At 52.4% G+C, this 27399-nt stretch overlaps 1 protein-coding gene across 1 annotated transcript; it reads left to right on the top strand.

Annotated features, from left to right (window-relative positions):
* Nucleotides 1-27119, top strand: POC1A (POC1 centriolar protein A). The gene is made up of 11 exons (XM_069736161.1): nt 1-165; nt 3728-3812; nt 20808-20979; nt 21407-21586; nt 22138-22245; nt 22825-22940; nt 24167-24300; nt 24482-24550; nt 26228-26356; nt 26527-26652; nt 26867-27119. Exons 1-11 carry the CDS (start codon nt 154-156, stop codon nt 26984-26986), a joined length of 1251 nt encoding a protein of 416 aa, XP_069592262.1. The 5' UTR covers nt 1-153; the 3' UTR covers nt 26987-27119.
* The last annotated feature ends 280 nt before the right edge of the window (nt 27120-27399 follow it).

Here is a 27399-nt window from a genome sequence, read left to right on the forward strand (position 1 = left end):
GCACTCCTTAACCCCTCGGTGTCTGAACGGCAGGAGCCATCATTGCTGATCAGTGAAGAGAGCGGCGGAGGCGGCGCATGAGGGGTTAACAGGCGCGGAGCGGCAGATTCGTAGTGTGATCAGTGCGGAGAGGAGACGACGGCGGCCGGAGCAATGGAGCAGCCGGTGAGTGCGCCTCAGACCGCAGCACCGACCGTGTCGCCGAGCCTCCTCACACCGAGCGCCTCAGACCGCAGCACCGAGCGCCTCAGACCGCCCCACCGAGCGCCTCAGACCGCCCCACCGAGCGCCTCAGACCGCAGCACCGAGCGCCTCAGACCGCAGCACCGACCGTGTCGCCGAGCCTCCTCACACCGAGCGCCTCAGACCGCAGCACCGAGCGCCTCAGACCGCAGCACCGACCGTGTCGCCGAGCCTCCTCACACCGAGCGCCTCAGACCGCAGCCCCGAGCGCCTCAGACCGCCCCACCGAGCGCCTCAGACCGCCCCACCGAGCGCCTCAGACCGCAGCACCGAGCGCCTCAGACCGCCCCACCGAGCGCCTCAGACCGCCCCGCCGAGCGCCTCAGACCGCCCCGCCGAGCGCCTCAGACCGCAGCACCGAGCGCCTCAGACCGCAGCACCGAGCGCCTCAGACCGCCCCACCGAGCGCCTCAGACTGCCCCACCGAGCGCCTCAGACCGCCCCACCGAGCGCCTCAGACCGCAGCCCCGAGCGCCTCAGACCGCAGCCCCGAGCGCCTCAGACCGCCCCACCGAGCGCCTCAGACCGCAGCACCGACCGTGTCGCCGAGCCTCCTCACACCGAGCTCCTCAGACCGCAGCACCGACCGTGTCGCCGAGCCTCCTCACACCGAGCGCCTCAGACCGCAGCACCGAGCGCCTCAGACCGCAGCACCGAGCGCCTGAGACCGCAGCCCCGAGCGCCTCAGACCGCAGCCCCGAGCGCCTCAGACCGCAGCCCCGAGCGCCTCAGACCGCAGCACCGAGCGCCTCAGACCGCCCCGCCGAGCGCCTCAGACCGCCCCACCGAGCGCCTCAGACCGCAGCCCCGAGCGCCTCAGACCGCAGCCCCGAGCGCCTCAGACCGCCGCACCGAGCTCCTCAGACCGCAGCACCGACCGTGTCGCCGAGCCTCCTCACACCGAGCTCCTCAGACCGCAGCACCGACCGTGTCGCCGAGCCTCCTCACACCGAGCGCCTCAGACCGCAGCACCGAGCGCCTCAGACCGCAGCCCCGAGCGCCTCAGACCGCAGCACCGAGCGCCTCAGACCGCAGCACCGAGCGCCTCAGACCGCAGCACCGAGCGCCTCAGACCGCAGCACCGAGCGCCTCAGACCGCAGCACCGAGCGCCTCAGACCGCAGCACCGAGCGCCTCAGACCGCAGCACCGAGCGCCTCAGACCGCAGCACCGAGCGCCTCAGACCGCAGCACCGAGCGCCTCAGACCGCCCCACCGAGCGCCTCAGACCGCAGCCCCGAGCGCCTCAGACCGCCCCACCGAGCGCCTCAGACCGCAGCCCCGAGCGCCTCAGACCGCAGCCCCGAGCGCCTCAGACCGCCCCACCGAGCGCCTCAGACCGCAGCCCTGAGCGCCTCAGACCGCAGCCCCGAGCGCCTCAGACCGCAGCCCCGAGCGCCTCAGACCGCAGCCCCGAGCGCCTCAGACCGCAGCCCCGAGCGCCTCAGACCGCAGCACCGAGCGCCTCAGACCGCAGCACCGAGCGCCTCAGACCGCCCCACCGAGCGCCTCAGACCGCCCCACCGAGCGCCTCAGACCGCAGCCCCGAGCGCCTCAGACCGCAGCCCCGAGCGCCTCAGACCGCATCACCGAGCGCCTCAGACCGCATCACCGAGCGCCTCAGACCGCATCACCGAGCGCCTCAGACCGCATCACCGAGCGCCTCAGACCGCATCACCGAGCGCCTCAGACCGCAGCACCGAGCGCCTCAGACCGCAGCACCGAGCGCCTCAGACCGCAGCACCGAGCGCCTCAGACCGCAGCACCGAGCGCCTCAGACCGCAGCACCGAGCGCCTCAGACCGCAGCACCGAGCGCCTCAGACCGCAGCACCGAGCGCCTCAGACCGCCCCACCGAGCGCCTCAGACCGCAGCACCGACCGTGTCGCCGAGCTTCCTCACACCGAGCGCCTCAGACCGCAGCACCGAGCGCCTCAGACCGCAGCCCCGAGCGCCTCAGACCGCAGCACTGAGCGCCTCAGACCGCCCCACCGAGCGCCTCAGACCGCAGCACCGAGCGCCTCAGACCGCAGCACCGAGCGCCTCAGACCGCAGCACCGAGCGCCTCAGACCGCCCCACCGAGCGCCTCAGACCGCCCCACCGAGCGCCTCAGACAGCAGCCCAGACCGTGTCGCCGAGCCCCCTCACACCGAACCACTGACCGCCCCTCCGAGCGCCTCAGACCGCCCCTCCGAGCGCCTCAGACCGCAGCACCGAGCGCCTCAGACCGCAGCACCCAGCGCCTCAGACCGCAGCACCGAGCGCCTCAGACCGCCCCACCGAGCGCCTCAGACCGCATCACCGAGCGCCTCAGACCGCATCACCGAGCGCCTCAGACCGCAGCACCGAGCGCCTCAGACCAAACTCCTTAGACTGCATCACCGAGCGCCTCAGACCGCGCCGCCGAGCGCCTCAGACCGCAGCACCGACCGTGTCGCCGAGCCCCCTCACACCGAACCACTGACCGCCCCTCCGAGCGCCTCCGACCGCAGCACCAAGCGCCTCAGACCGCAGCACCGAGCGCCTCAGACCAAACTCCTTAGACTGCATCACCGAGCGCCTCAGACCGCGCCGCCGAGCGCCTCAGACCGCAGCACCGACCGTGTCGCCGAGCCCCCTCACACCGAACCACTGACCGCCCCTCCGAGCGCCTCAGACCGCAGCACCAAGCGCCTCAGACCGCAGCACCGAGCGCCTCAGACCAAACTCCTTAGACTGCATCACCGAGCGCCTCAGACCGCGCCGCCGAGCGCCTCAGACCGCAGCACCGACCGTGTCGCCGAGCCCCCTCACACCGAGCTCCTCAGACCGCCCCTCCGAGCTCCTCAGACCGCCCCTCCGAGCTCCTCAGACCGCCCCACCGAGCGCCTCAGACCGCAGCACCGACCGTGTCGCCGAGCCCCCTCACACCGAACCACTGACCGCCCCTCCGAGCGCCTCAGACCGCCCCTCCGAGCTCCTCAGACCGCAGCACCGACCGTGTCGCCGAGCCCCCTCACACCGAACCACTGACCGCCCCTCCGAGCGCCTCAGACCGCCCCTCCAAGCTCCTCAGACCGCCCCTCCAAGCTCCTCAGACCGCCCCTCCGAGCTCCTCAGACCGCCCCTCCGAGCTTCTCAGACCGCCCCTCCGAGCTCCTCAGACCGCCCCACCGAGCACCTCAGACCGCAGCACCGACCGTGTCGCCGAGCCCCCTCACACCGAACCACTGACCGCCCCTCCGAGCGCCTCAGACCGCCCCTCCGAGCTCCTCAGACCGCCCCTCCGAGCTCCTCAGACCGCCCCTCCGAGCGCCTCGGACCGCCCCACCGAGCGCCTCAGACCAAACTCCTTAGACTGCACCACCGAGCGCATCAGACCGCACCTCGGTAATACCCGTCATGTTGCCTCATTATAACCCGTCCTGTGCCATGTCACTGCCAATACGTGTCCCACGTCCGGCCGCCATCACTGGTTTCTGACAAACCTCTGACCTCTCTCCTCAGGAGGATCCATCTCTGGAGCGGAGCTTCAAAGGGCACCGAGACACCGTCACCAGCGCCGACTTCAACCCCAACATGAAGCAGATCGGTGAGTGGCCAACACAGGCAAGAAACCGCCGCACCGCAGGAAGAACGTAGAAGAGTGAATGCCAGGAGTGTCTGGTGACCGCACGTCACCTCCGTCATCAGTATCTGGTGACCGTCCGTCACCTCCGTCCATCAGTATCTGGTGACCGCCCGTCACCTCGGTCCATCAGTATCTGGTGACCGTCCGTCACCTCCGTCCATCAGTATCTGGTGATCGCCCGTCACCTCCGTCCATCAGTATCTGGTGACCGCCCGTCACCTCCGTCCATCAGTATCTGGTGACCGCCCGTCACCTCCGTCCATCAGTATCTGGTGACCGTCCGTCACCTCCGTCCATCAGTATCTGGTGACCGTCCGTCACCTCCGTCCATCAGTATCTGGTGATCGCCCGTCACCTCCGTCCATCAGTATCTGGGGACCGCCCGTCGCCTCTGTCCATCAGTATTTGGTGACCACCTATCACTAGAGATGGGCGAACCCCTTGATGTTTGAGTTCAAACATGCTTCTGATGGACGGTAAAATCATAACTGCCAGTCAGAGAGCCTCAGTTCCCTCGCGATCAAATAGAACAGCGTTGAAATCGGAGGTAAAATGTTTACCTCCAGTCACTGGCGTCAGCTGATGGGACTACTACTCCCATCAGCCTTCGCCTACTGCCGCTAATAACAGTCGGAGCATGAGCAGCTCATGGGAGTATTCATCAGCTGGCGCCTGTGCTCTAAATAAATAATATAAATGGGGTTGCAACACTCAGCATTCAGCAAGGCTAGTTATCACGAATAGAGGGGTCCCAGAAAAGGGACATCTATTAGATGTGCAAATTCTGGTGCTTTGACCGGCTCTTCCCACTTACTCTGCAGCGGTGGCAAGTGGGGTTCATATTTGTGGGGTTGATGTCACCTTTGTATTGTCAGATGACATCAGGCCCACGGATTAGTAATGGAGAAGCATCTATAAGACACCTATACATTACTAATCCTATACTTATATGGTCAATAAAGACACAGCAAGAATAAAGTCCTTTATTTGAAACAAAACATTTACTTTTTTATTTATAAATAACAAACACAGTTAGTTGAGTTTAACGTCTAATTTCACTGAATCCATCGTCTCCTGTAATAAAACTAAAATAAAAAACAACAATACCCCTCACCTATCCCACGTCGTAATCCATGTCTGGGGATAAATAGCTTTCAACCTGGACGGTGTCAAGATGCGACCGTCCAGGCAGAGAATCACTGAGGAATGAGCCGCTGCGTGTGCAGCCTCAGTGACTAGCGGTGACGTTATCGAGGTTACCTCCGGTCACTGAGGCTGCGTTCCCAGCCGGGCTGAACTGCGGGGACATCGGTGAGATCAGCGCTGCACCATGAGACTTTTTCTCACTGTGCCGGTGGTGATCTCACTGAGGTCCCCGCAGTTCAGGGGCCCGGCTGGGAATGCAGCCTCAGTGATTAGCGGCAACCCTTAATAATGAGGATCTCCAGAGCAGTGATAGAGGTGGAGGGTCCAGAAGATCTGGGTCTTCAATTCTGCTAGTGGAGTTGTATGTTTGGTCAGGATTAATGGGGTCCTCAATGCTGAGAAATCCCGGCAGACACTGAGCCATCATGTAATGTCATCAAGAGGCATCTGATTAGCTCCAAATGTATTTTACTTACAAAGAGCACTCGCTATTCTGCTGGTGCAGTCACTATGTACATACATTACATTACTGATCCTGAGTTACATCCTGTATTATACCCCAGAGCTGCACTCGCTATTCTGCTGGTGCACTCACTGTGTACATACATTACTGATCCTGAGTTACATCCTGTATTATACTCCAGAGCTGCACTCACTATTCTGCTGGTGCACTCACTGTGTACATACATTACTGATCCTGAGTTACATCCTGTTATACCCCAGAGCTGCACTCACTATTCTGCTGGTGCAGTCACTGTGTACATACATTACATTACTGATCCTGAGTTACATCCTGTATTATACCCCAGAGCTGCACTCACTATTCTGCTGGTGCAGTCACTGTGTACATACATTACATTACTGATCCTGAGTTACATCCTGTATTATACTCCAGAGCTGCACTCACTATTCTGCTGGTGCAGTCACTGTGTACATACATTACTGATCCTGAGTTACACCCTGTATTATACCCCAGAGCTGCACTCACTATTCTGCTGGTGCAGTCACTGTGTACATACATTGCATTACTGATCCTGAGTTACATCCTGTATTATACTCCAGAGCTGCACTCACTATTCTGCTGGTGCAGTCACTGTGTACATACATTGCATTACTGATCCTGAGTTACATCCTGTATTATACTCCAGAGCTGCACTCACTATTCTGCTGGTGCAGTCACTGTGTACATACATTACATTACTGATCCTGAGTTACATCCTGTATTATACTCCAGAGCTGCACTCACTATTCTGCTGGTGCACTCACTGTGTACATACATTACTGATCCTGAGTTACATCCTGTTATACTCCAGAGCTGCACTCACTATTCTGCTGGTGCAGTCACTGTGTACATACATTACATTACTGATCCTGAGTTACCTCCTGTATTATACCCCAGAGCTGCACTCACTAGAGTTGAGCGACCTTGACCTTTTTAGAGTCGAGCCGGGTTTTGCGAAACCCGACTATGTCCAAAGTCGGGTCGAGTGAAATCGGCCGATTATGACGTAAAGTCGGGATCGACCGAAACACGAAACCCAATGCAAGTCAATGGGGCAGCATAGTCGGCAGTGAGTGGGGGCCAGGAAAACACCTAGAGTGCCCATTTTAATGTCAAAACCATCCATTCTTCTTAATGAAGCTTGTCAAGCGTAATTTACCTTATAATAATTGGAAGGCATTTGAAATTGGGGGTCATTTGGCTAAAGTTGTGGGGGGTAGGGCTGGTTCAAGTAATTAGTGGGCCCAGGAAATCTGGACCACGTCACGGCAGTGGAGCAGGGAGAGGTAAGTATTTCAACTTTGCAAGTGCTGTGAACCTGAGCAAGCAGGGGGGGCCCACTCGTTGGCATTGGCACTGGCACAGGGCCCCTCAAAGTACAGCGGTGTGTTTGCACGGCGGGGGCGCCTCCCACCGGCAGCAACACTTTTGCGTACTATGAGAGGCCCTGTGCCAGTGACGTCGCCAACTAGTATTCCTCCCCCCACCTGATGAAGGAACCTGCACTTTCATCTGCACCTTCCTCTTTGTCCCCGTGTAAGGTGGTATGGTATGCGGGAAGAGCAACCTGACTTTCAGCAGGGTCACAATGTTGTTGTGTAGCGTGCACGGGGAATGTTGCGTTATGGGTCAATGTACCAGCAGACTCATCTATCACTGGCTGGGCAATGGGCACGATGAAGTGGAAACACAGATATAGGCCCAAAGAAGAAAGTGGGCTAAATGCAGTTCAAAATTGGTAACACAGGAATAACCAGGGGGCATTGCAGTGGAGGACAACTGGAATGAGAGGCTGACACAGAGAGTAGGGCCAAATCAGTAAGTAGTCGAAATGCAGTTCAAAATTGGCAACCGTAGTAAACAGGCGGCACAGCTTTGTTCAGTGGAGGAGAACAGCAAGGAGTGGCAGACACCGATAGTAGGCCCCAAACCAACTAGTACGCCAAATGCAGTTGTTCCATTTAACCACAATTTAATGAGAGCCTGAAGATAGAAGCTCAGGAAAGGCAACCTGGGGAACACCTTGGAGTGTAACACACCATCTCTCTCCACCCCATACCCATTTTGTATGGCCTAATGCAGTGTACTTTTCTACAACTACTAAACGAGAGTCGGAAGACCGAAGCAATGGCAAGGAAACCTGGGGAACACCTTAGAGTGTAACACACCCTCTCTCTACACCCCATACCCAATTTGAAGGCCTAATGCAGTGTAGTTTCCAAGAACTACTAAACGAGAGCCGGAATATCGAAGCTCAGGAAAGGCAACCTGGGGAACACCTTGGAGTGTAACACACCCTCTCTCTACACCCCATACCCAATTTGAAGGCCTAATGCAGTGTAGTTTCCAAGAACTACTAAACGAGAGCCGGAAGATCGAAGCTCAGGAAAGGCAACCTGGGGAACACCTTGGAGTGTAACACACCCTCTCGCTACACCCCATACCCAATTTGAAGGCCTAATGCAGCGTAGTTTCCAACAACTACTAAACGAGAGCCGGAAGATCGAAGCTCAGGAAAGGCAACCTGGGGAACACCTTGGAGTGGAACACACCATCTCTCTACACCCCATACCCAATTTGAAGGCCTAATGCAGAGTAGTTTCCAAGAACTACTAAACGAGAGCCGGAAGATCGAAGCTCAGGAAAGGCAACCTGGGGAACACCTTGGAGTGTAACACAACGTCTCTCTACACGACGGAAGGGCTGATTCTTAGGAAGGAAGGCTGTTGGAAATAAGCATTGCGCGTCCGAGGGTGATTATATTCTTATTAGGTATATACTCACCCTCGGACGCGCCCTGCTTCTTTATTTGGAATGAATGTTTATTTGCAATGTGGTGTTGACTTTCTCTATTATTTTGGTAATTAATGATTTTATTATTTTCATTATTTTGCATCTTCTCGGCAATAATATAAAGAAGACGCGACAGGACAACACTCGGTGGATGCCATATGTGTGTTTTCAATTTAAAAAAACTTTCAGTTAACTACTTGCAGGAGAAAGTAATTGTAGCTGGTGGCCATTTTTAGTACTGTACCAGATTAGAGTTGTGTGTTTGTTTTTAATGTTAAAATGTCTGCATTTGATATCTCACCAGTATTTTCTTTTTTATAAGCAAAATACTTATTTTTATATTTTCTGATGTTGGTTCCAGGGGTACACGGCCAGCAGTGCCCTGGTCAGTGTAGTAGTAGTTGAAAGAATGGACCGCAGACAGGCATCGAAGGCCTAAAATAATAACACATGGCTGTAGGCAATTTTAAATTGGTTCCAGGGGTACACGGACAGCAGTGGTGTGGTCAGTGGAGGCCTAGTGGAAGGAGTGACCGCAGACAGGCATCGAAGGCCTAAAATAATAACACATGGCTGTAGGCAATTTTAAATTGGTTCCAGGGGTACACGGGCAGCAGTGACCTGGTCAGTGTAGTAGTAGTTGAAAGAATGGACCGCAGACAGGCATCGAAGGCCTAAAATAAAAAAATTGGGCTGGCTGTAGGCAATTTTAAATTGGTTCCAGGGGTACACGGGCAGCAGTGGTGTGGTCAGTGGAGGCCTAGTGGAAGGAGTGACCGCAGACAGGCATCGAAGGCCTAAAATAATAACACATGGCTGTAGGCAATTTTAAATTGGTTCCAGGGGTACACGGGCAGCAGTGACCTGGTCAGTGTAGTAGTAGTTGAAAAAATGGACCGCAGACAGGCATCGAATGCCTAAAATAATAACACATGGCTGTAGGCAATTTTAAATTGGTTACAGGGGTACACGGACAGCAGTGACCTGGTCAGTGTAGTAGTAGTTGAAAGAATGGACCGCAGACAGGCATCGAAGGCCTAAAATAAAAAAATTGGGCTGGCTGTAGGCAATTTTAAATTGGTTCCAGGGGTACACGGACAGCAGTGGTGTGGTCAGTGGAGGCCTAGTGGAAGGAGTGACCGCAGACAGGCATCGAAGGCCTAAAATAATAACACATGGCTGTAGGCAATTTTAAATTGGTTCCAGGGGTACACGGACAGCAGTGGTGTGGTCAGTGGAGGCCTAGTGGAAGGAGTGACCGCAGACAGGCATCGAAGGCCTAAAATAATAACACATGGCTGTAGGCAATTTTAAATTGGTTCCAGGGGTACACGGACAGCAGTGACCTGGTCAGTGTAGTAGTAGTTGAAAGAATGGACCGCAGACAGGCATCGAAGGCCTAAAATAAAAAAATTGGGCTGGCTGTAGGCAATTTTAAATTGGTTCCAGGGGTACACGGGCAGCAGTGGTGTGGTCAGTGGAGGCCTAGTGGAAGGAGTGACCGCAGACAGGCATCGAAGGCCTAAAATAATAACACATGGCTGTAGGCAATTTTAAATTGGTTCCAGGGGTACACGGACAGCAGTGACCTGGTCAGTGTAGTAGTAGTTGAAAGAATGGACCGCAGACAGGCATCGAAGGCCTAACATAACAAACTTGGGCTGGCTGTAGGCACTTTTAAATTGGTTCCAGGGGTACACGGGCAGCAGTGGTCTGGTCAGTGGAAGTCTAGTGGAAGGAGTGACCGCAGACAGGCATCGAAGGCCTAAAATAATAACACATGGCTGTAGGCAATTTTAAATTGGTTCCAGGGGTACACGGACAGCAGTGACCTGGTCAGTGTAGTAGTAGTTGAAAGAATGGACCGCAGACAGGCATCGAAGGCCTAAAATAAAAAAATTGGGCTGGCTGTAGGCAATTTTAAATTGGTTCCAGGGGTACACGGGCAGCAGTGGTGTGGTCAGTGGAGGCCTAGTGGAAGGAGTGACCGCAGACAGGCATCGAAGGCCTAAAATAATAACACATGGCTGTAGGCAATTTTAAATTGGTTCCAGGGGTACACGGGCAGCAGTGACCTGGTCAGTGTAGTAGTAGTTGAAAGAATGGACCGCAGACAGGCATCGAAGGCCTAAAATAAAAAAATTGGGCTGGCTGTAGGCAATTTTAAATTGGTTCCAGGGGTACACGGGCAGCAGTGGTGTGGTCAGTGGAGGCCTAGTGGAAGGAGTGACCGCAGACAGGCATCGAAGGCCTAACATAACAAACTTGGGCTGGCTGTAGGCACTTTTAAATTGGTTCCAGGGGTACACGGGCAGCAGTGGTCTGGTCAGTGGAAGTCTAGTGGAAGGAGTGACCGCAGACAGGCATCGAAGGCCTAAAATAATAACACATGGCTGTAGGCAATTTTAAATTGGTTCCAGGGGTACACGGACAGCAGTGACCTGGTCAGTGTAGTAGTAGTTGAAAGAATGGACCGCAGACAGGCATCGAAGGCCTAAAATAAAAAAATTGGGCTGGCTGTAGGCAATTTTAAATTGGTTCCAGGGGTACACGGGCAGCAGTGACCTGGTCAGTGTAGTAGTAGTTGAAAGAATGGACCGCAGACAGGCATCGAAGGCCTAAAATAAAAAAATTGGGCTGGCTGTAGGCAATTTTAAATTGGTTCCAGGGGTACACGGGCAGCAGTGACCTGGTCAGTGTAGTAGTAGTTGAAAGAATGGACCGCAGACAGGCTTAGAAGGCCTAACATAACAAACTTGGGCTGGCTGTAGGCACTTTTAAATTGGTTCCAGGGGTACACGGGCAGCAGTGGTCTGGTCAGTGTAGTAGTAGTTGAAAGAATGGACCGCAGACAGGCATCGAAGGCCTAAAATAAAAAAATTGGGCTGGCTGTAGGCAATTTTAAATTGGTTCCAGGGGTACACGGGCAGCAGTGACCTGGTCAGTGTAGTAGTAGTTGAAAGAATGGACCGCAGACAGGCTTAGAAGGCCTAACATAACAAACTTGGGCTGGCTGTAGGCACTTTTAAATTGGTTCCAGGGGTACACGGGCAGCAGTGGTCTGGTCAGTGGAAGTCTAGTGGAAGGAGTGACCGCAGACAGGCTTCCAAGGCCTAACATAACAAACTTGGGCTGGCTGTAGGCACTTTTAAATTGGTTCCAGGGGTACACGGGCAGCAGTGGTCTGGTCAGTGGAAGTCTAGTGGAAGGAGTGACCGCAGACAGGCTTCCAAGGCCTAACATAACAAACTTGGGCTGGCTGTAGGCACTTTTAAATTGGTTCCAGGGGTACACGGGCAGCAGTGGTCTGGTCAGTGGAAGTCTAGTGGAAGGAGTGACCGCAGACAGGCTTCCAAGGCCTAACATAACAAACTTGGGCTGGCTGTAGGCACTTTTAAATTGGTTCCAGGGGTACACGGGCAGCAGTGGTCTGGTCAGTGGAAGTCTAGTGGAAGGAGTGACCGCAGACAGGCTTCCAAGGCCTAACATAACAAACTTGGGCTGGCTGTAGGCACTTTTAAATTGGTTCCAGGGGTACACGGGCAGCAGTGGTCTGGTCAGTGGAAGTCTAGTGGAAGGAGTGACCGCAGACAGGCTTCCAAGGCCTAACATAACAAACTTGGGCTGGCTGTAGGCACTTTTAAATTGGTTCCAGGGGTACACGGGCAGCAGTGGTCTGGTCAGTGGAAGTCTAGTGGAAGGAGTGACCGCAGACAGGCTTCCAAGGCCTAACATAACAAACTTGGGCTGGCTGTAGGCACTTTTAAATTGGTTCCAGGGGTACACGGGCAGCAGTGGTCTGGTCAGTGGAAGTCTAGTGGAAGGAGTGACCGCAGACAGGCTTCGAAGGCCTAACATAACAAAATTGGGCTGGCTGTAGGCACTTTAAATTGGTTCCAGGGGTACATGGGCAGCAGTGTATGGTCAGTGGAAGTCTAGTGGAAGGAGTGACGGCAGACAGTCTTCGAAGGCCTAACATAACAAAATTGGGCTGACTGTAGGCACTTTTAAATTGGTTCCAGGGTAACACGGCCAGCAGTGGCCTGGTCAGTGTAGTAGTTGTAGAAAGAAGGGACCGCAGACAGGCTTCGAAGGCCTAACATAACAAAAATGTCAAAACAATGGTATTGTCAGTGCCAGGCATTGAAGGATGTCAGCGGCTAGACTACACATTGGTGAAGCTGTGAGAGATAATTTTGCTAGTGGTAGAGCACTGTTTGAGCTGGGGGGGGGAACTGTCTTGTGGCCGGCGGTACAGGCACAGGGCCCCTCATATTACAACGGTGTGTCTGACGTTGGGTGCGCACCACCACCGCCAGAGACACTTTATTGTACTATGAGGGACCCAGTGGCAGTGCCGTCGACCAAAAGCGGCCACACCCACCTCTTCAGACAAACAGCACTCTCAAGGGTCCAAGCGCAAAGTGGCGATAGCACGGCCCCGTGTGGGGAGTTTGGCCATTTCGTGAGGTGGAAACATGTCGTATGCTGGACAATCAGGTGAAGAAAATTACGAGATTGGAAAAGTCATTCAGAATAGTCCACAGGCAAGACCTTTTCATAGGAAAGCTAGGTGTCAGCCGGGCAGGGTGGGGCAAAAGATTTTGAAATCCAGTTGTGGTTCATTTTAATGAAGGTTAGATCATCTACATTTTGGGTAGCCAGACGAGTCCTTTTTTCTGTTAGTATTGAACCTGCAGCACTGAATACTCTTTCTGATAGGACACTAGCTGCCGGGCAAGCAAGCTCCTGCAATGCATATTCTGCCAATTCTGGCCAGGTGTCTAATTTGGATGCCCAGTAATCAAATGGGAATGACGGTTGAGGGAGAACGTCGATAAGGGATGAAAAATAGTTTGTAACCATACTGGACAAATGTTGTCTCCTGTCACTTTGAATTGATGCTGCAGTACCTGTCCTGTCTGCGGTCATAGAAAAATCACTCCACAACCTGGTCAGAAAACCCCTCTGTCCAACGCCACTTCTGATTTCTGCCCCTCTAACACCTCTGGTCTGCTGGCCCCTGGAGCTCGTGTGAGAACGATCACGGGCGCTGTGTGCAGGGAATGCCAGAAGCAAACGGTCAACAAGAGTTGATTGTTTTGTTGCTAATATTAGTTCCAAGTTCTCATGTGGCATAATATTTTGCAATTTGCCTTTATAGCGAGGATCAAGGAGGCAGGCCAACCAGTAATCGTCATCGTTCATCATTTTTGTAATGCGTGTGTCCCTTTTGAGGATACGCAAGGCATAATCCGCCATGTGGGCCAAAGTTCCCGTTGTCAAATCTGCGGTTGTGCTTGGTTGAGGGGCAGTTGCAGGCAAATCTACGTCACTTGTGTCCCTCAAAAAACCAGAACCCGGCCTTGCCACGCCACCAATTTCCCGTGCCCCCGGGAAAGCTTCCTCATTAAAAATATACTCATCCCCATCATCCTCCTCATCCTCCACCTCCTCTTCGCCCGGTACCTCGTCATGTACACTGCCCTGACCAGACAATCGCTGACTGTCATCAAGGCTTTCCTCTTCCTCTGGTGCAGACGCCTGATCCTTTATGTGCGTCAAACTTTGCATCAGCAGACGCATTAGGGGGATGCTCATGCTTATTATGGCGTTGTCTGCACTAACCAGCCGTGTGCATTCCTCAAAACACTGAAGGACTTGACACATGTCTTGAATCTTCGACCACTGCACACCTGACAACTCCATGTCTGCCATCCTACTGCCTGCCCGTGTATGTGTATCCTCCCACAAAAACATAACAGCCCGCCTCTGTTCGCACAGTCTCTGAAGCATGTGCAGTGTTGAGTTCCACCTTGTTGCAACGTCTATGATTAGGCGATGCTGGGGAAGGTTCAAAGAACGCTGATAGGTCTGCATACGGCTGGAGTGTACAGGCGAACGGCGGATATGTGCGCAAAGTCCACGCACTTTGAGGAGCAGGTCGGATAACCCCGGATAACTTTTCAGGAAGCACTGCACCACCAGGTTTAAGGTGTGAGCCAGGCAAGGAATGTGTTTCAGTTGGGAAAGGGAGATGGCAGCCATGAAATTCCTTCCGTTATCACTCACTACCTTGCCTGCCTCAAGATCTACAGTGCCCAGCCACGACTGCGTTTCTTGCTGCAAGAACTCGGACAGAACTTCCGCGGTGTGTCTATTGTCGCCCAAACACTTCATAGCCAATACAGCCTGCTGACGTATGCCAGTAGCTGCCCCATAATGGGAGACCTGGTGTGCAACAGTGGCAGGTGCGGATGGAGTGTTTGTGCGACTGCGGTCTGTGGACGAGCTCTTGCTTCTGCAGGAGGACGAGGAGGAGGAGGAGGAGGGGGTGCGAACGGCTACAGACAACTGTTTACTAGACCGTGGGCTAGGCAGAACTGTCCCAAACTTGCTGTCCCCTGTGGACCCTGAATCCACCACATTTACCCAGTGTGCCGTGATGGACACGTAACGTCCCTGGCCATGCCTACTGGTCCATGCATCTGTTGTCAGGTGCACCTTTGTGCTCACAGATTGCCTGAGTGCATGGACGATGCGCTCTTTAACATGCTGGTGGAGGGCTGGGATGGCTTTTCTGGAAAAAAAGTGTCGACTGGGTAGCTCGTAGCGTGGTACAGCGTAGTCCATCAGGTCTTTGAAAGCTTCGCTTTCAACTAACCGGTAGGGCATCATCTCTAACGAGATTAGTCTAGCTATGTGGGCGTTCAAACCCTGTGTACGCGGATGCGAGGCTAAGTATTTCCTTTTTCTAACCATAGTCTCATGTAGGGTGAGCTGGACTGGAGAGCTGGAGATCGTGGAACTAGCGGGGGTGCCGGTGGACATGGCAGACTGAGAGACGGTGGGAGATGGTATTGTTGCCGCCGGTGCCCTAGATGCAGTGTTTCCTACTACGAAACTGGTGATTCCCTGACCCTGACTGCTTTGGCCTGGCAAAGATACCTGCACAGATACAGCAGGTGGTGCGCTAAATGGTGGTCCTACACTGCCGGAAGGGATGTTGCGTTGATGACTAGCTTCATTGGCCGAGGGTGCAACAACCTTAAGGGACGTTTGGTAGTTAGTCCAAGCTTTCAAATGCATGGTGGTTAAATGTCTATGCATGCAACTAGTATTGAGACTTTTCAGATTCTGACCTCTGCTTAAGGAAGTAGAACATTTTTGACAGATGACTTTGCGCTGATCAATTGGATGTTGTTTAAAAAAATGCCAGACTGCACTCTTTCTAGCATCGGATACCTTTTCAGGCATTGCAGACTGAGCTTTAACCGGATGGCCACGCTGTCCTCCACCAGGTTTTGGCTTTGCCACGCGTTTTGGGCAAGATACGGGCCCGGCAGATGGAACCTGTGGCGATGTTGATGCCTGCTGCGGCCCCTCCTCCTCCTCTGCTTCAGAACTGCTGCCGCCTGCACCCTGTTCCCCCAATGGCTGCCAATCGGGGTCAAGAACTGGGTCATCTAATAACTCTTCTTGTACCTCCTGCGCAACTTCGTCTGTGTCACCGTGTCGTTCGGTGGTATAGCGTTCGTGATGGGGCAACATAGTCTCATCAGGGTCTGATTCTTGATCAGCACCCTGCGAGGGCAATGTTGTGGTCTGAGTCAAAGGACCAGCATAGTAGTCTGGCTGTGGCTGTGCGTCAGTGCACTCCATGTCAGATTCAATTTGTAATGGGCATGGACTGTTAACTGCTTCACTTTCTAAGCCAGGGACGGTATGTGTAAAGAGCTCCATGGAGTAACCCGTTGTGTCGCCTGCTGCATTCTTCTCTGTTGTTGTTTTTGCTGAAGAGGACAAGGAAGTGACTTGTCCCTGACCGTGAACATCCACTAACGACGCGCTGCTTTTACTTTTACCAGTTTCACGAGATGAGGCAAAAGAGCTAGAGGCTGAGTCAGCAAGATAAGCCAAAACTTGCTCTTGCTGCTCCGGCTTTAAAAGCGGTTTTCCTAATCCCAGAAAAGGGAGCGTTCGAGGCCTTGTGTAGCCGGACGACGAACCTGGCTCCACAGCTCCAGACTTAGGTGCAATATTTTTTCCCCCACGACCACCTGATGCTCCACCACTACCACTACCCTCATTACCAGCTGACAATGAACGCCCCCGGCCACGACCTCTTCCACTAGACTTCCTCATTGTTTTAAAAACGTAACCAAACTAACGTTATTTGTTGCAGTCACACAACTTACACGGTGAGCTATAACTTCAGTATGATTTAGCTACCCCTTTACAGGTTGGTGAGACCACAGCGAAAATCAGGCCCAATGTTACACACTCTTTTTTTGGTGGCTGCAAATTAGAGAGATGCCCCACACGCAGGACTGTCACTGAAGCACAAATGTTAATATTAATGTCACACTATTATTTTTTTTTTATTTTTATTTTTTTCAGGAACACTTTAGAAACCCCCCAAAAAAAAAAAAATAGATTTTTGCAGGGAGAATTTAGAAAACAAATGTAACAAACTATATGCTTTCTATGGGCCACTGAGTGAGAGATGACGCACACAGGAATCAGGAGTGGCACACAAGCCCAGAGGCCAATATTTTTCTACCAATGATTGATGGAGTTATTTTCTCTGGTAGATTTTGGAACCCAAATCAAGGAAAAAAAATGTAGGCTTTCTATGGACCACAATTGGAGAGAGAGAGAGAGAGAGATGGCACACCCAGGAGTCAAGACTGGCACACAAGCAGAAAGGCCAATATTAATCTCCCACTGTTTTTTTTGGTTGTTTTTTTTTTTTTTTTTTTCAGGGAGACTTTAGAAAAAAAAATAATAAAAAAAATATGATTTTATCAGGAAGAATTTAGAAACCAAATAAAATAAAATTATTTTTTCAGGGAGAATTTATAAAACAAATAAAACCAAAAATAGGCGTTCTATGGCCCACTGACTGAGAGATGACGCACCCAGGAGTCAAGACTGGCACACAAGCAGAAAGGCCAATATTAATCTCCCACTGTTTTTTTTGGTTGTTTTTTTTTTTTTTTTTTCAGGGAGACTTTAGAAAAAAAAATAATAAAAAAAATATGATTTTATCAGGAAGAATTTAGAAACCAAATAAAATAAAATGATTTTTTCAGGGAGAATTTATAAAACAAATAAAACCAAAAATAGGCGTTCTATGGCCCACTGACTGAGAGATGACGCACCCAGGAGTCAAGACTGGCACACAAGCAGAAAGGCCAATATTAATCTCCCACTGTTTTTTTTTTTTTTTTTCAGGGAGACTTTAGAAAAAAAAATAATAAAAAAAATATGATTTTATCAGGAAGAATTTAGAAACCAAATAAAATAAAATAATTTTTTCAGGGAGAATTTAGAAAACAAATAAAACCAAAAATAGGCGTTCTATGGCCCACTGACTGAGAGATGACGCACACAGGAGTCAGGAGTGGCACACAAACCCAGAGGCCAATATTTTTCTACCAATGATTGATGTAGTTATTTTCTCTGGTAGATTTTAGAACCCAAATCAAGGAAAAAAAATATAGGCTTTCTATGGACCACAATTGGAGAGAGAGAGAGAGAGAGAGAGAGAGAGAGAGATGGCACACCCAGGAGTCAAGACTGGCACACAAGCAGAAAGGCCAATATTAATCTCCCACTGTTTTTTTGGTTGTTTTTTTTTTTTTTTTTTCAGGGAGACTTTAGAAATAAAAATAATAAAAAAAATATGATTTTATCAGGAAGAATTTAGAAACCAAATAAAATAAAATGATTTTTTCAGGGAGAATTTAGAAAACAAATAAAACCAAAAATATGCGTTCTATGGCCCACTGACTGAGAGAGAGAGAGAGATGGAACGCTTAGTACTGGCACACAAGCCCAAAGGGCAATATTAATCTCCCTTTTTTTTTCCATGGAGAATTTCTGAAACCCAAAAAAAAAATAAAATAGGCTTTCTATGGCCCACTATTTGTGAGAGAGATGGGACGCTCAGGACTGGCACAGATGGCACGCTCAGGACTGGCACAGAAGCCCAGAGGCCAATATTAATCTCCCTTTTTTTCTGGGAGAATTTATAAAACCAAAAAAATATTTAAATAGGCTTTCTATGGCCCACTATTTGTGAGAGAGATGGCACGCTCAGGACTGGCACAGATGGCACGCTCACAACTGGCACACAAGCCCAGAGGCCAATATTAATCTCCCTTTTTTCAGGGAGAATTTCTAAAACCCAAAAAAAAAATAAAATAGGCTTTCTATGGCCCACTATTTGTGAGAGAGATGGGACGCTCAGGACTGGCACAGATGGCACGCTCAGGACTGGCACAGAAGCCCAGAGGCCAATATTAATCTCCCTTTTTTTCTGGGAGAATTTATAAAACCAAAAAAATATTTAAATAGGCTTTCTATGGCCCACTATTTGTGAGAGAGATGGCACGCTCAGGACTGGCACAGATGGCACGCTCACAACTGGCACACAAGCCCAGAGGCCAATATTAATCTCCCTTTTTTCAGGGAGAATTTCTAAAACCCAAAAAAAAAATAAAATAGGCTTTCTATGGCCCACTATTTGTGAGAGAGATGGGACGCTCAGGACTGGCACAGATGGCACGCTCAGGACTGGCACAGAAGCCCAGAGGCCAATATTAATCTCCCTTTTTTTCTGGGAGAATTTATAAAACCAAAAAAATATTTAAATAGGCTTTCTATGGCCCACTATTTGTGAGAGAGATGGCACGCTCAGGACTGGCACAGATGGCACGCTCACAACTGGCACACAAGCCCAGAGGCCAATATTAATCTCCCTTTTTTCAGGGAGAATTTCTAAAACCCAAAAAAAAAATAAAATAGGCTTTCTATGGCCCACTATTTGTGAGAGAGATGGGACGCTCAGGACTGGCACAGATGGCACGCTCAGGACTGGCACAGAAGCCCAGAGGCCAATATTAATCTCCCTTTTTTTCTGGGAGAATTTATAAAACCAAAAAAATATTTAAATAGGCTTTCTATGGCCCACTATTTGTGAGAGAGATGGCACGCTCAGGACTGGCACAGATGGCACGCTCACAACTGGCACACAAGCCCAGAGGCCAATATTAATCTCCCTTTTTTCAGGGAAAATTTATAAAACAAAAAAAAAAATTAAATAGGCTTTCTATGGCCCACTATTTGTGAGAGAGATGGCACGCTCAGGGCTGGCACAGATGGCACGCTCAGGACTGGCACACAAGCCCAGAGGCCAATATTAATCTCCCTTTTTTTCAGGGAGAATTTATAAAACCAAAAAAAAAAATAAATAGGCTTTCTATGGCCCACTATTTGTGAGAGAGATGGCACACTCAGGACTGGCACACAAGCCCAAAGGCCAATATTAATCTCCCACTGTATTTTTATCAGGGAGAATTTATACACCCCACAAAAAAAAATACAGAAAAATGAAAAGGCTTTCTATGGCCCACTATGTGAGAGAGATGGCACACACAGGGATGGCACTCTAGCAGAAATGCCAAATTGCCAATCTTAATCTCCCACCAAAAAAAAAAAAAAAAAAAAAACAGGGAATGTCCTACAATTACTATCTCCCTGCCTGCAGTAATCTCAGCCAGGTATGGCAGGCAGCTACTATCTCCCTGCCTGCAGTAATCTCAGCCAGGTATGGCAGGCAGCAATAAGGAGTGGACTGATGCACAAATGAAATAAAAAGTGTGGACAAACAAAAAAGATAGCTGTGCAGAAAGGAAGGAACAAGAGGATTTGTGCTTTGAAAAAAGCAGTTGGTTTGCACAGCGGCGTACACACAGCAATGCAGCTATCAGGGAGCCTTCTAGGGCAGCCCAATGAGCTACAGCGCTGAGGGGAAAAAAAAAAAAAAAAAAAATTCCACTGTCCCTGCACACCGAGGGTGGTGTTGGACAGTGCAAATCGCTGCAGCACAAGCGGTTTTGTGGTTAATGGACCCTGCCTAACGCTATCCCTGCTTCTGACAAAGCGGCAGCAACCTCTCCCTAAGCTCAGATCAGCAGCAGTAAGATGGCGGTCGGCGGGAACGCCTCTTTATAGCCCCTGTGACGTCGCAGACAGCAAGCCAATCACTGCAATGCCCTTCTCTAAGATGGTGGGGACCAGGACCTATGTCATCACGCTGCCCACACTCTGCGTTTACCTTCATTGGCTGAGAAATGGCGCTTTTCGCGTCATTGAAACGCGACTTTGGCGCGAAAGTCGCGTACCGCATGGCCGACCCCGCACAGGGGTCGGATCGGGTTTCATGAAACCCCGACTTAGCCAAAAGTCGGCGACTTTTGAAAATGTTCGACCCGTTTCGCTCAACCCTAGCACTCACTATTCTGCTGGTGCAGTCACTGTGTACATACATTACTGATCCTGAGTTACACCCTGTATTATACCCCAGAGCTGCACTCACTATTCTGCTGGTGCAGTCACTGTGTACATACATTACATTACTGGTCCTGAGTTACACCCTGTATTATACCCCAGAGCTGCACTCACTATTCTGCTGGTGGACATATGTAATGGTGATGATTTCCTTGCAGCCAGTGGATCTATGGACTCGTGTGTGATGGTTTGGAACATGAAGCCTCAGATGAGGGCTTACCGCTTTGTGGGCCATAAGGATGCAGTGATGTCTGTGGAGTTCTCTCCCTCTGGTCATCTCCTCGCTTCGGCCTCCAGGGATAAGACCGTCCGCCTGTGGGTCCCCAGTGTGTGAGTATCTGGGTCTTGTTCTCGTACCTTCACTTGGTGTCAGTGGTGGGATTCACATTTCTGAACACTTTTCCTAAATGTGGAGCTCTTTCTCCCCCTGGTGGTGGATTTAGTTATTGCCACTGATCTGCATACATCCTCGTTCACATGACCCGGGCAGTGAATGGTCTCCGTTTGGTCCTGGCACACGATTTCTGGTCCCCATTCTTCTCATGGGGCATTTTGGGTCATGTTCCTTCAGTAAATCTTATAGTCTTACTATATAGAATATGGCAGGAGATGCTGGACGTGGCTACACTATTTCTTAGATTCACCTACAAGACCGGCAGAGCAGGGGGGAGCAAACAGTCCTGCGGCGTCCGCACATAAATGCCGATTCCCTGTGTTCAGACCACCAGACGTTCTCACATGTGACTTTATTTTCTAGGAAGGGAGAATCGACCGTGTTTAAAGCCCACACGGGCACGGTGCGGAGCGTCAGTTTCTCCAGCGATGGGCAGTCTCTGGTCACCGCGTCAGACGACAAGACGGTGAAAGTGTGGACGGTGCACAGGCAGAAGTTCCTGTTCTCCCTGAATCAGCACATAAACTGGGTGCGCTGCGCCAGGTAAGAGCGTCACAGCGGCGTCACAGCCTTCCACATCAGCACAGGGGACAGGACATAGCCCGCCCAACACTGCACATGTGTAATACCCCACTGCCTTCTCGGGTCCCTGCGCACATCGGTCTGTGGCCAAGCAGTCAGTGGTGAGTTTATTACCTGGCCACATGTGACTACCACAATTCTGTGCCACATGGATCAGTTCAAGACAATAAAGTCCAAGTGTCCACATGAGGGCCCACGTGGCCCTTAGCTAACTGGCGTTTCTCTTCGTGCAGATCCGGTGAAACATTTTGCTGGGTGAATTTTCATCCTCTGCAGCACTACTCTCCTCCTGCTCTTGCAGCACTACTCTCTTCCTCCTGCAGCACTACTCTCTTCCTTTTCTTGCAGCGTTACTCTCCTCCTCCTGCAGCACTACTCTAATCTGCAGCACTACTTTCCTCCTCCTCCTGTAGCACTATTCTCTTCCATCTCTTGCAGCACTACTTTCCTCCACCTCATAGAGCACTACTCTCCTCCTCCTGCAGCGCTACTCTCATTTTCTCCTCCTCCAGGTTTTCACCAGATGGACGGCTGATCGTGTCTGCCAGTGATGACAAAACCATAAAACTGTGGGACAAGAGCAGCAGGGAGTGCACACACTCATTCTGTGAGCACGGCGGGTAAGGAGCACCCTGTCACTGAACTACATCGCCCAGCAAAGATTAAAGGAGCAATCTCATAACCCCTGCACCATCCCTTCTTATTTACATAAAGGAGGTTCCTCACCATTATGCACATCTCTGCTTGCTGTCAGTTCCACATTTCTCACAGCAGAGGTTTTGTAACAGTTGTAGACAATCCTGGGGGTGCACGGATACATTGTAACAAACCAGCAGGACAGGAGAGGGATTTTGTGCGGCTAGTGTCTTTAGCTCCAAGTGAATACTTTGCATTGGATACCATAACATATACCCTCAGCTGCGGGAAGTATGGGGCCTGTAGGTATAAACAAGAATGTTCCTGTTCACTGACGGCAAGCAGAGATACTGCATCGGTGAGGAGTTTAGGATCCTCCTCTGTCCCTGTGAGGCACTGAGCTTTGTGCATATTTCATATAATATAGAGATCCCTAGAACGTTGTCCTCCAGAGGCCGCTCCTGGGGATGCGTCTCACTCAGCTTTATTCGCAATGGTGGGTTATTGCCGTTTGTGGAGTCTCCGTACTGACAAGTGGGGGGCTCGTGTGCTTCGTGCTCCAGGTTCGTGAATTTCGTGGACTTTCACCCCAGCGGGACGTGCGTGGCGGCTGCGGCCACAGACAACACCGTGAAGGTTTGGGATATCCGGATGAACAAACTCATCCAGCATTACCAAGGTATTGTCCTACAGAGTGGGCCCCTCTTTATCGCCCCCCCTCCTACAGCGTGAGCCCTCTGTATTCCCCCTGCTACAGCGTGAACCCTCTGTATTCCCTCTCCTATAGCGTGGGCCCCGCTTTATCGCCACTGCTACAGCGTGGACCCCTCTCTGTCCCCCTCCTACAGCCAGCGACCTTCTGTTTTCCCTCCTCCTACAGCGAGGGCCCCTCTGTATTCACCTTGCAACTACCCAGATATTTAACCATAATGTAGGCCTCATCCAACTTGTTGTCATAGGGAACAGTCAGCAAGCCTGCTGACAGACACCACCCCGATAGCTTATTGTAAGGTTTGTCATTAAAGGGACGTGCTCTGCAGGAAATGTAGTCACTGGACGGACAGTAATGTTTTTTTTGCGCTTGTATTACTGATGCTTAATTAACAAGTCTGCGCTCTGTAACGCTATAACATGGAAACGTGAAATATATGAAATATGAATTACTGCTCTAAATATGAAAAATGGAGATGTTTAGCGCATAATTTTGGCCAATTCATGTGAGCCCGGCCACCGCGATAAGGCAATCGCCTGTAGCTGGGACCTAATGTGAATAAATACAGACTTCAGCCTAGAAGAGGATTCACATTAAGTCCCAGCAATCGGAGATCGCCTTGTCGCTGGCTGCCGGGCTCACATGAATTGGCCACATTAAGCATCTCTATTTTTTCTTATTATCTAGAGCAGTTATTCAGACTTGAGATATTACATGTTATAGCGCTACAGAGGACGTTACCGGCCCTTTAGGTAGTGCTCTGTGTGCACAGTGACCCGGCGGCTCAGAAGGGCACAATACCAGCACGGCTTTCGCTGAGTCACTGTGATGCGGACAGACGCCGCGTGAATGTGATGGTGTAATCCCCAGCGTGCCCAGACTCTGCCGCTTTACTGGCATGCTGAGAGTTGTAGTTTCACACCGGACACAGGTTACAGATCGGACGGATTCTGGACTATTGGACATTAGTAATGGACAGTCACAAAGATGCTGCCTCTAGGGCTCCACCATCCAATATGGCCGCCATAACAGGGTGCCCCAAAGATTTGCAGGCCTGGGCAGCAGGTGACCTGACCGCAGCTCACTGCCGAAGTGGGGCCAGTGGGTGTGAGACGGGGGCTCTGTGTTAAGGTTTGTGCGGCCCCTCTGGTCAGGGTCATGTGACGACGGCTCCTCTGCTCTGTGTCTTGCAGTGCACAGCGCGGCGGTGAACTCGCTCTCCTTCCACCCGTCCGGTAATTACCTGATCACCTCCTCCAATGACTCCACCCTGAAGATCCTGGACCTCCTGGAGGGGCGGCTGCTGTACACGCTGCACGGCCACCAGGCGAGTATACGCCGTATACCGGGCCTACGCTGCACTCGGTGTGGAATGGAACCACTACTCATGTACTGTGTGGGTGTATTCTGTCCTGTAGTCAGAATCTCTGCTTTGCTGTCAGGATCTCTGCCTGCTGCCAGGATCTCTGCTTGCTGTCAGTGACTGAGAACTTATTTCCATTTTGCAGGGGGCGGTGACTTGTGTCAAGTTCTCCAGAGAAGGACAGTTCTTCGCTTCTGGAGGCTCCGATGAGCAAGTGAGTGCAGTACACATGAACTCGGGGAGCCATAATGAGTGCAAGTGTGCCACTCACACCATGGGGAGCCATGATTAGTGCCGGTGTGCCGCTCACACCAGGGAGGAGGTGGTCAGGCTGCCGCCACTCACACCATGGGGAGCCATGATTAGTGCCGGTGTGCCGCTCACACCGGGGAGGAGGCGGTCAGGCTGCCGCCACTCACACCATGGAGAGCCATGATGAGTGTCGGTGTGCCGCTCACACCGGGGAGGAGGCGGTCAGGCTGCTGCCACTCACACCGGGGGGAGCCATGATTAGTGCCGGTGTGCCGCTCACACCAGGGAGGAGGTGGTCAGGCTGCCGCCACTCACACCATGGAGAGCCATGATGAGTGCTGGTGTGCCGCTCACACCGGGGAGGAGGTGGTCAGGCTGCTGCCACTCACACCGGGGGGAGCCATGATTAGTGCCAGTGTGCCGCTCACACCAGGGAGGAGGTGGTCAGGCTGCCGCCACTCACACCATGGAGAGCCATGATGAGTGCTGGTGTGCCGCTCACACCGGGGAGGAGGTGGTCAGGCTGCTGCCACTCACACCGGGGGGAGCCATGATTAGTGCCGGTGTGCCGCTCACACCGGGGAGGAGGCGGTCAGGCTGCCGCCACTCACACCGGGGGGAGCCATGATTAGTGCCGGTGTGCCGCTCACACCGGGGAGGAGGCGGTCAGGCTGCCGCCACTCACATCGGGGGGAGCCATGATTAGTGCCGGTGTGCCGCTCACACCGGGGAGGAGGCGGTCAGGCTGCCGCCACTCACACCGGGGGGAGCCATGATTAGTGCCGGTGTGCCGCTCACACCGGGGAGGAGGCGGTCAGGCTGCTGCCACTCACACCGGGGGGAGCCATGATTAGTGCCGGTGTGCCGCTCACACCGGGGAGGAGGCGGTCAGGCTGCTGCCACTCACACCGGGGGGAGCCATGATTAGTGCCGGTGTGCCGCTCACACCGGGGAGGAGGCGGTCAGGCTGCCGCCACTCACATCGGGGGGAGCCATGATTAGTGCCGCTCACACCGGGGAGGAGGTGGTCAGGCTGCTGCCACTCACACCGGGGGGAGCCATGATTAGTGCCGGTGTGCCGCTCACACCGGGGAGGAGGCGGTCAGGCTGCCGCCACTCACATCGGGGGGAGCCATGATTAGTGCCGCTCACACCGGGGAGGAGGCGGTCAGGCTGCTGCCACTCACACCGGGGGGAGCCATGATTAGTGCCGGTGTGCCGCTCACACCGGGGAGGAGGTGGTCAGGCTGCTGCCACTCACATCGGGGGGAGCCATGATTAGTGCCGCTCACACCGGGGAGGAGGTGGTCAGGCTGCTGCCACTCACACCGGGGGGAGCCATGATTAGTGCCGGTGTGCCGCTCACACCGGGGAGGAGGCGGTCAGGCTGCCGCCACTCACATCGGGGGGAGCCATGATTAGTGCCGGTGTGCCGCTCACACCGGGGAGGAGGTGGTCAGGCTGCTGCCACTCACACCGGGGGGAGCCATGATTAGTGCCGGTGTGCCGCTCACACCGGGGAGGAGGCGGTCAGGCTGCCGCCGCTCACACCGGGGGAAAGCCATGATTAGTGCCGGTGTGCCGCTCACACCGGGGGAGAGGAGGTCGCCGCTTACAATTACTCCCTTTCTCCTTCTAGATCATGGTCTGGAAAACAAACTTTGATTCCTCCACGTACAGCGATGTGCTGAAGCAGAAAAGAGACATTTTCATGAATGGCACAGACGCCAAGGCAAGCGGCGTCCCTCTTCACCCCCCACAGGAGCAGGTAAGGCTGAGCATTATACCAGGGCTCTGCTTCACCCCCAGGTACGCGCCGCCATCATTGGGGAGTGAGAATTCATGGACCTGGCATTGACCTTTACTCACTGTTGTTTGTGTTGAGGTCTCATAGTGCGGACGGCGTCCATTATTATGTTATTTCCATTGTGTTCCCAGCCCACAGTGACTGAGGAGGACATGGGCAACCTTGGCCCACCCGGACCCCAATCTGACAGCTATACCATGAAGAATGTCGCCAACACCCTGGAGCACATTGTGGGACAGCTAGATATCTTGACTCAGGTGCGGACCACCACTAACCCCAGATCCCCTCCCTTAATGATTGCAGCCCATGTCGTCTCACCCCGTTCATCCTGTACCTCCTGGTGCATGAGCAAAGTACTGACGCATTCACAGGCCGCATGTCAGTGCTGATCTGTCTGGCTGCGGCTCCAATTCTTCGCAGTATATTATGATTGGCCCCTGACCCCGCTATAACCTGATCCTTCTCTTCCAGACTGTGGGGATTTTAGAGCAGAGACTTTCCCTGACCGAAGACAAACTGCGAGAATGTATGGCGAGGCAGGAGCGACGGCCTGGCTCTGATACCCGAAGTCTGCCCAATCCTGATAGTTGAGGTCCGCCCAACCCCGATACCCGAGGACCGCCAGGACGGCACCACTGCTCTCAGTTTATATCTGTTTCCTTTTTTATTGTAAATATTAAACTTTAATAAAATATTTTATGTTTTTCATGGATAGAGAAGTTTCTGCCCCGCGTCCCGTCTTGTCACTTCCTGCAGTTGATGTGATCGCGTATAAGAGCCTGATGATGACCTGCGGGACGACGGGGACACGTTTCTGCTGCAATCATTTCCTCTTCGCCCGTCGTTCATTTCCACATTTCTAGTTCCACAAGTTTAACAGGAAGTTTCTTGCTACAATAACATCTCCCCGTCTGTAACTTCCACATTGTAACAACTTAACGGCCCAATACGAGGACGAAAGGAGAAGTTTTACACACCTGACCTATCCAGGCCCCCAAACCGCC

Source organism: Ranitomeya imitator, chromosome 8 (assembly GCF_032444005.1).
Source record: "Ranitomeya imitator isolate aRanImi1 chromosome 8, aRanImi1.pri, whole genome shotgun sequence".
Taxonomy (NCBI): Eukaryota; Metazoa; Chordata; class Amphibia; order Anura; family Dendrobatidae; genus Ranitomeya; species Ranitomeya imitator.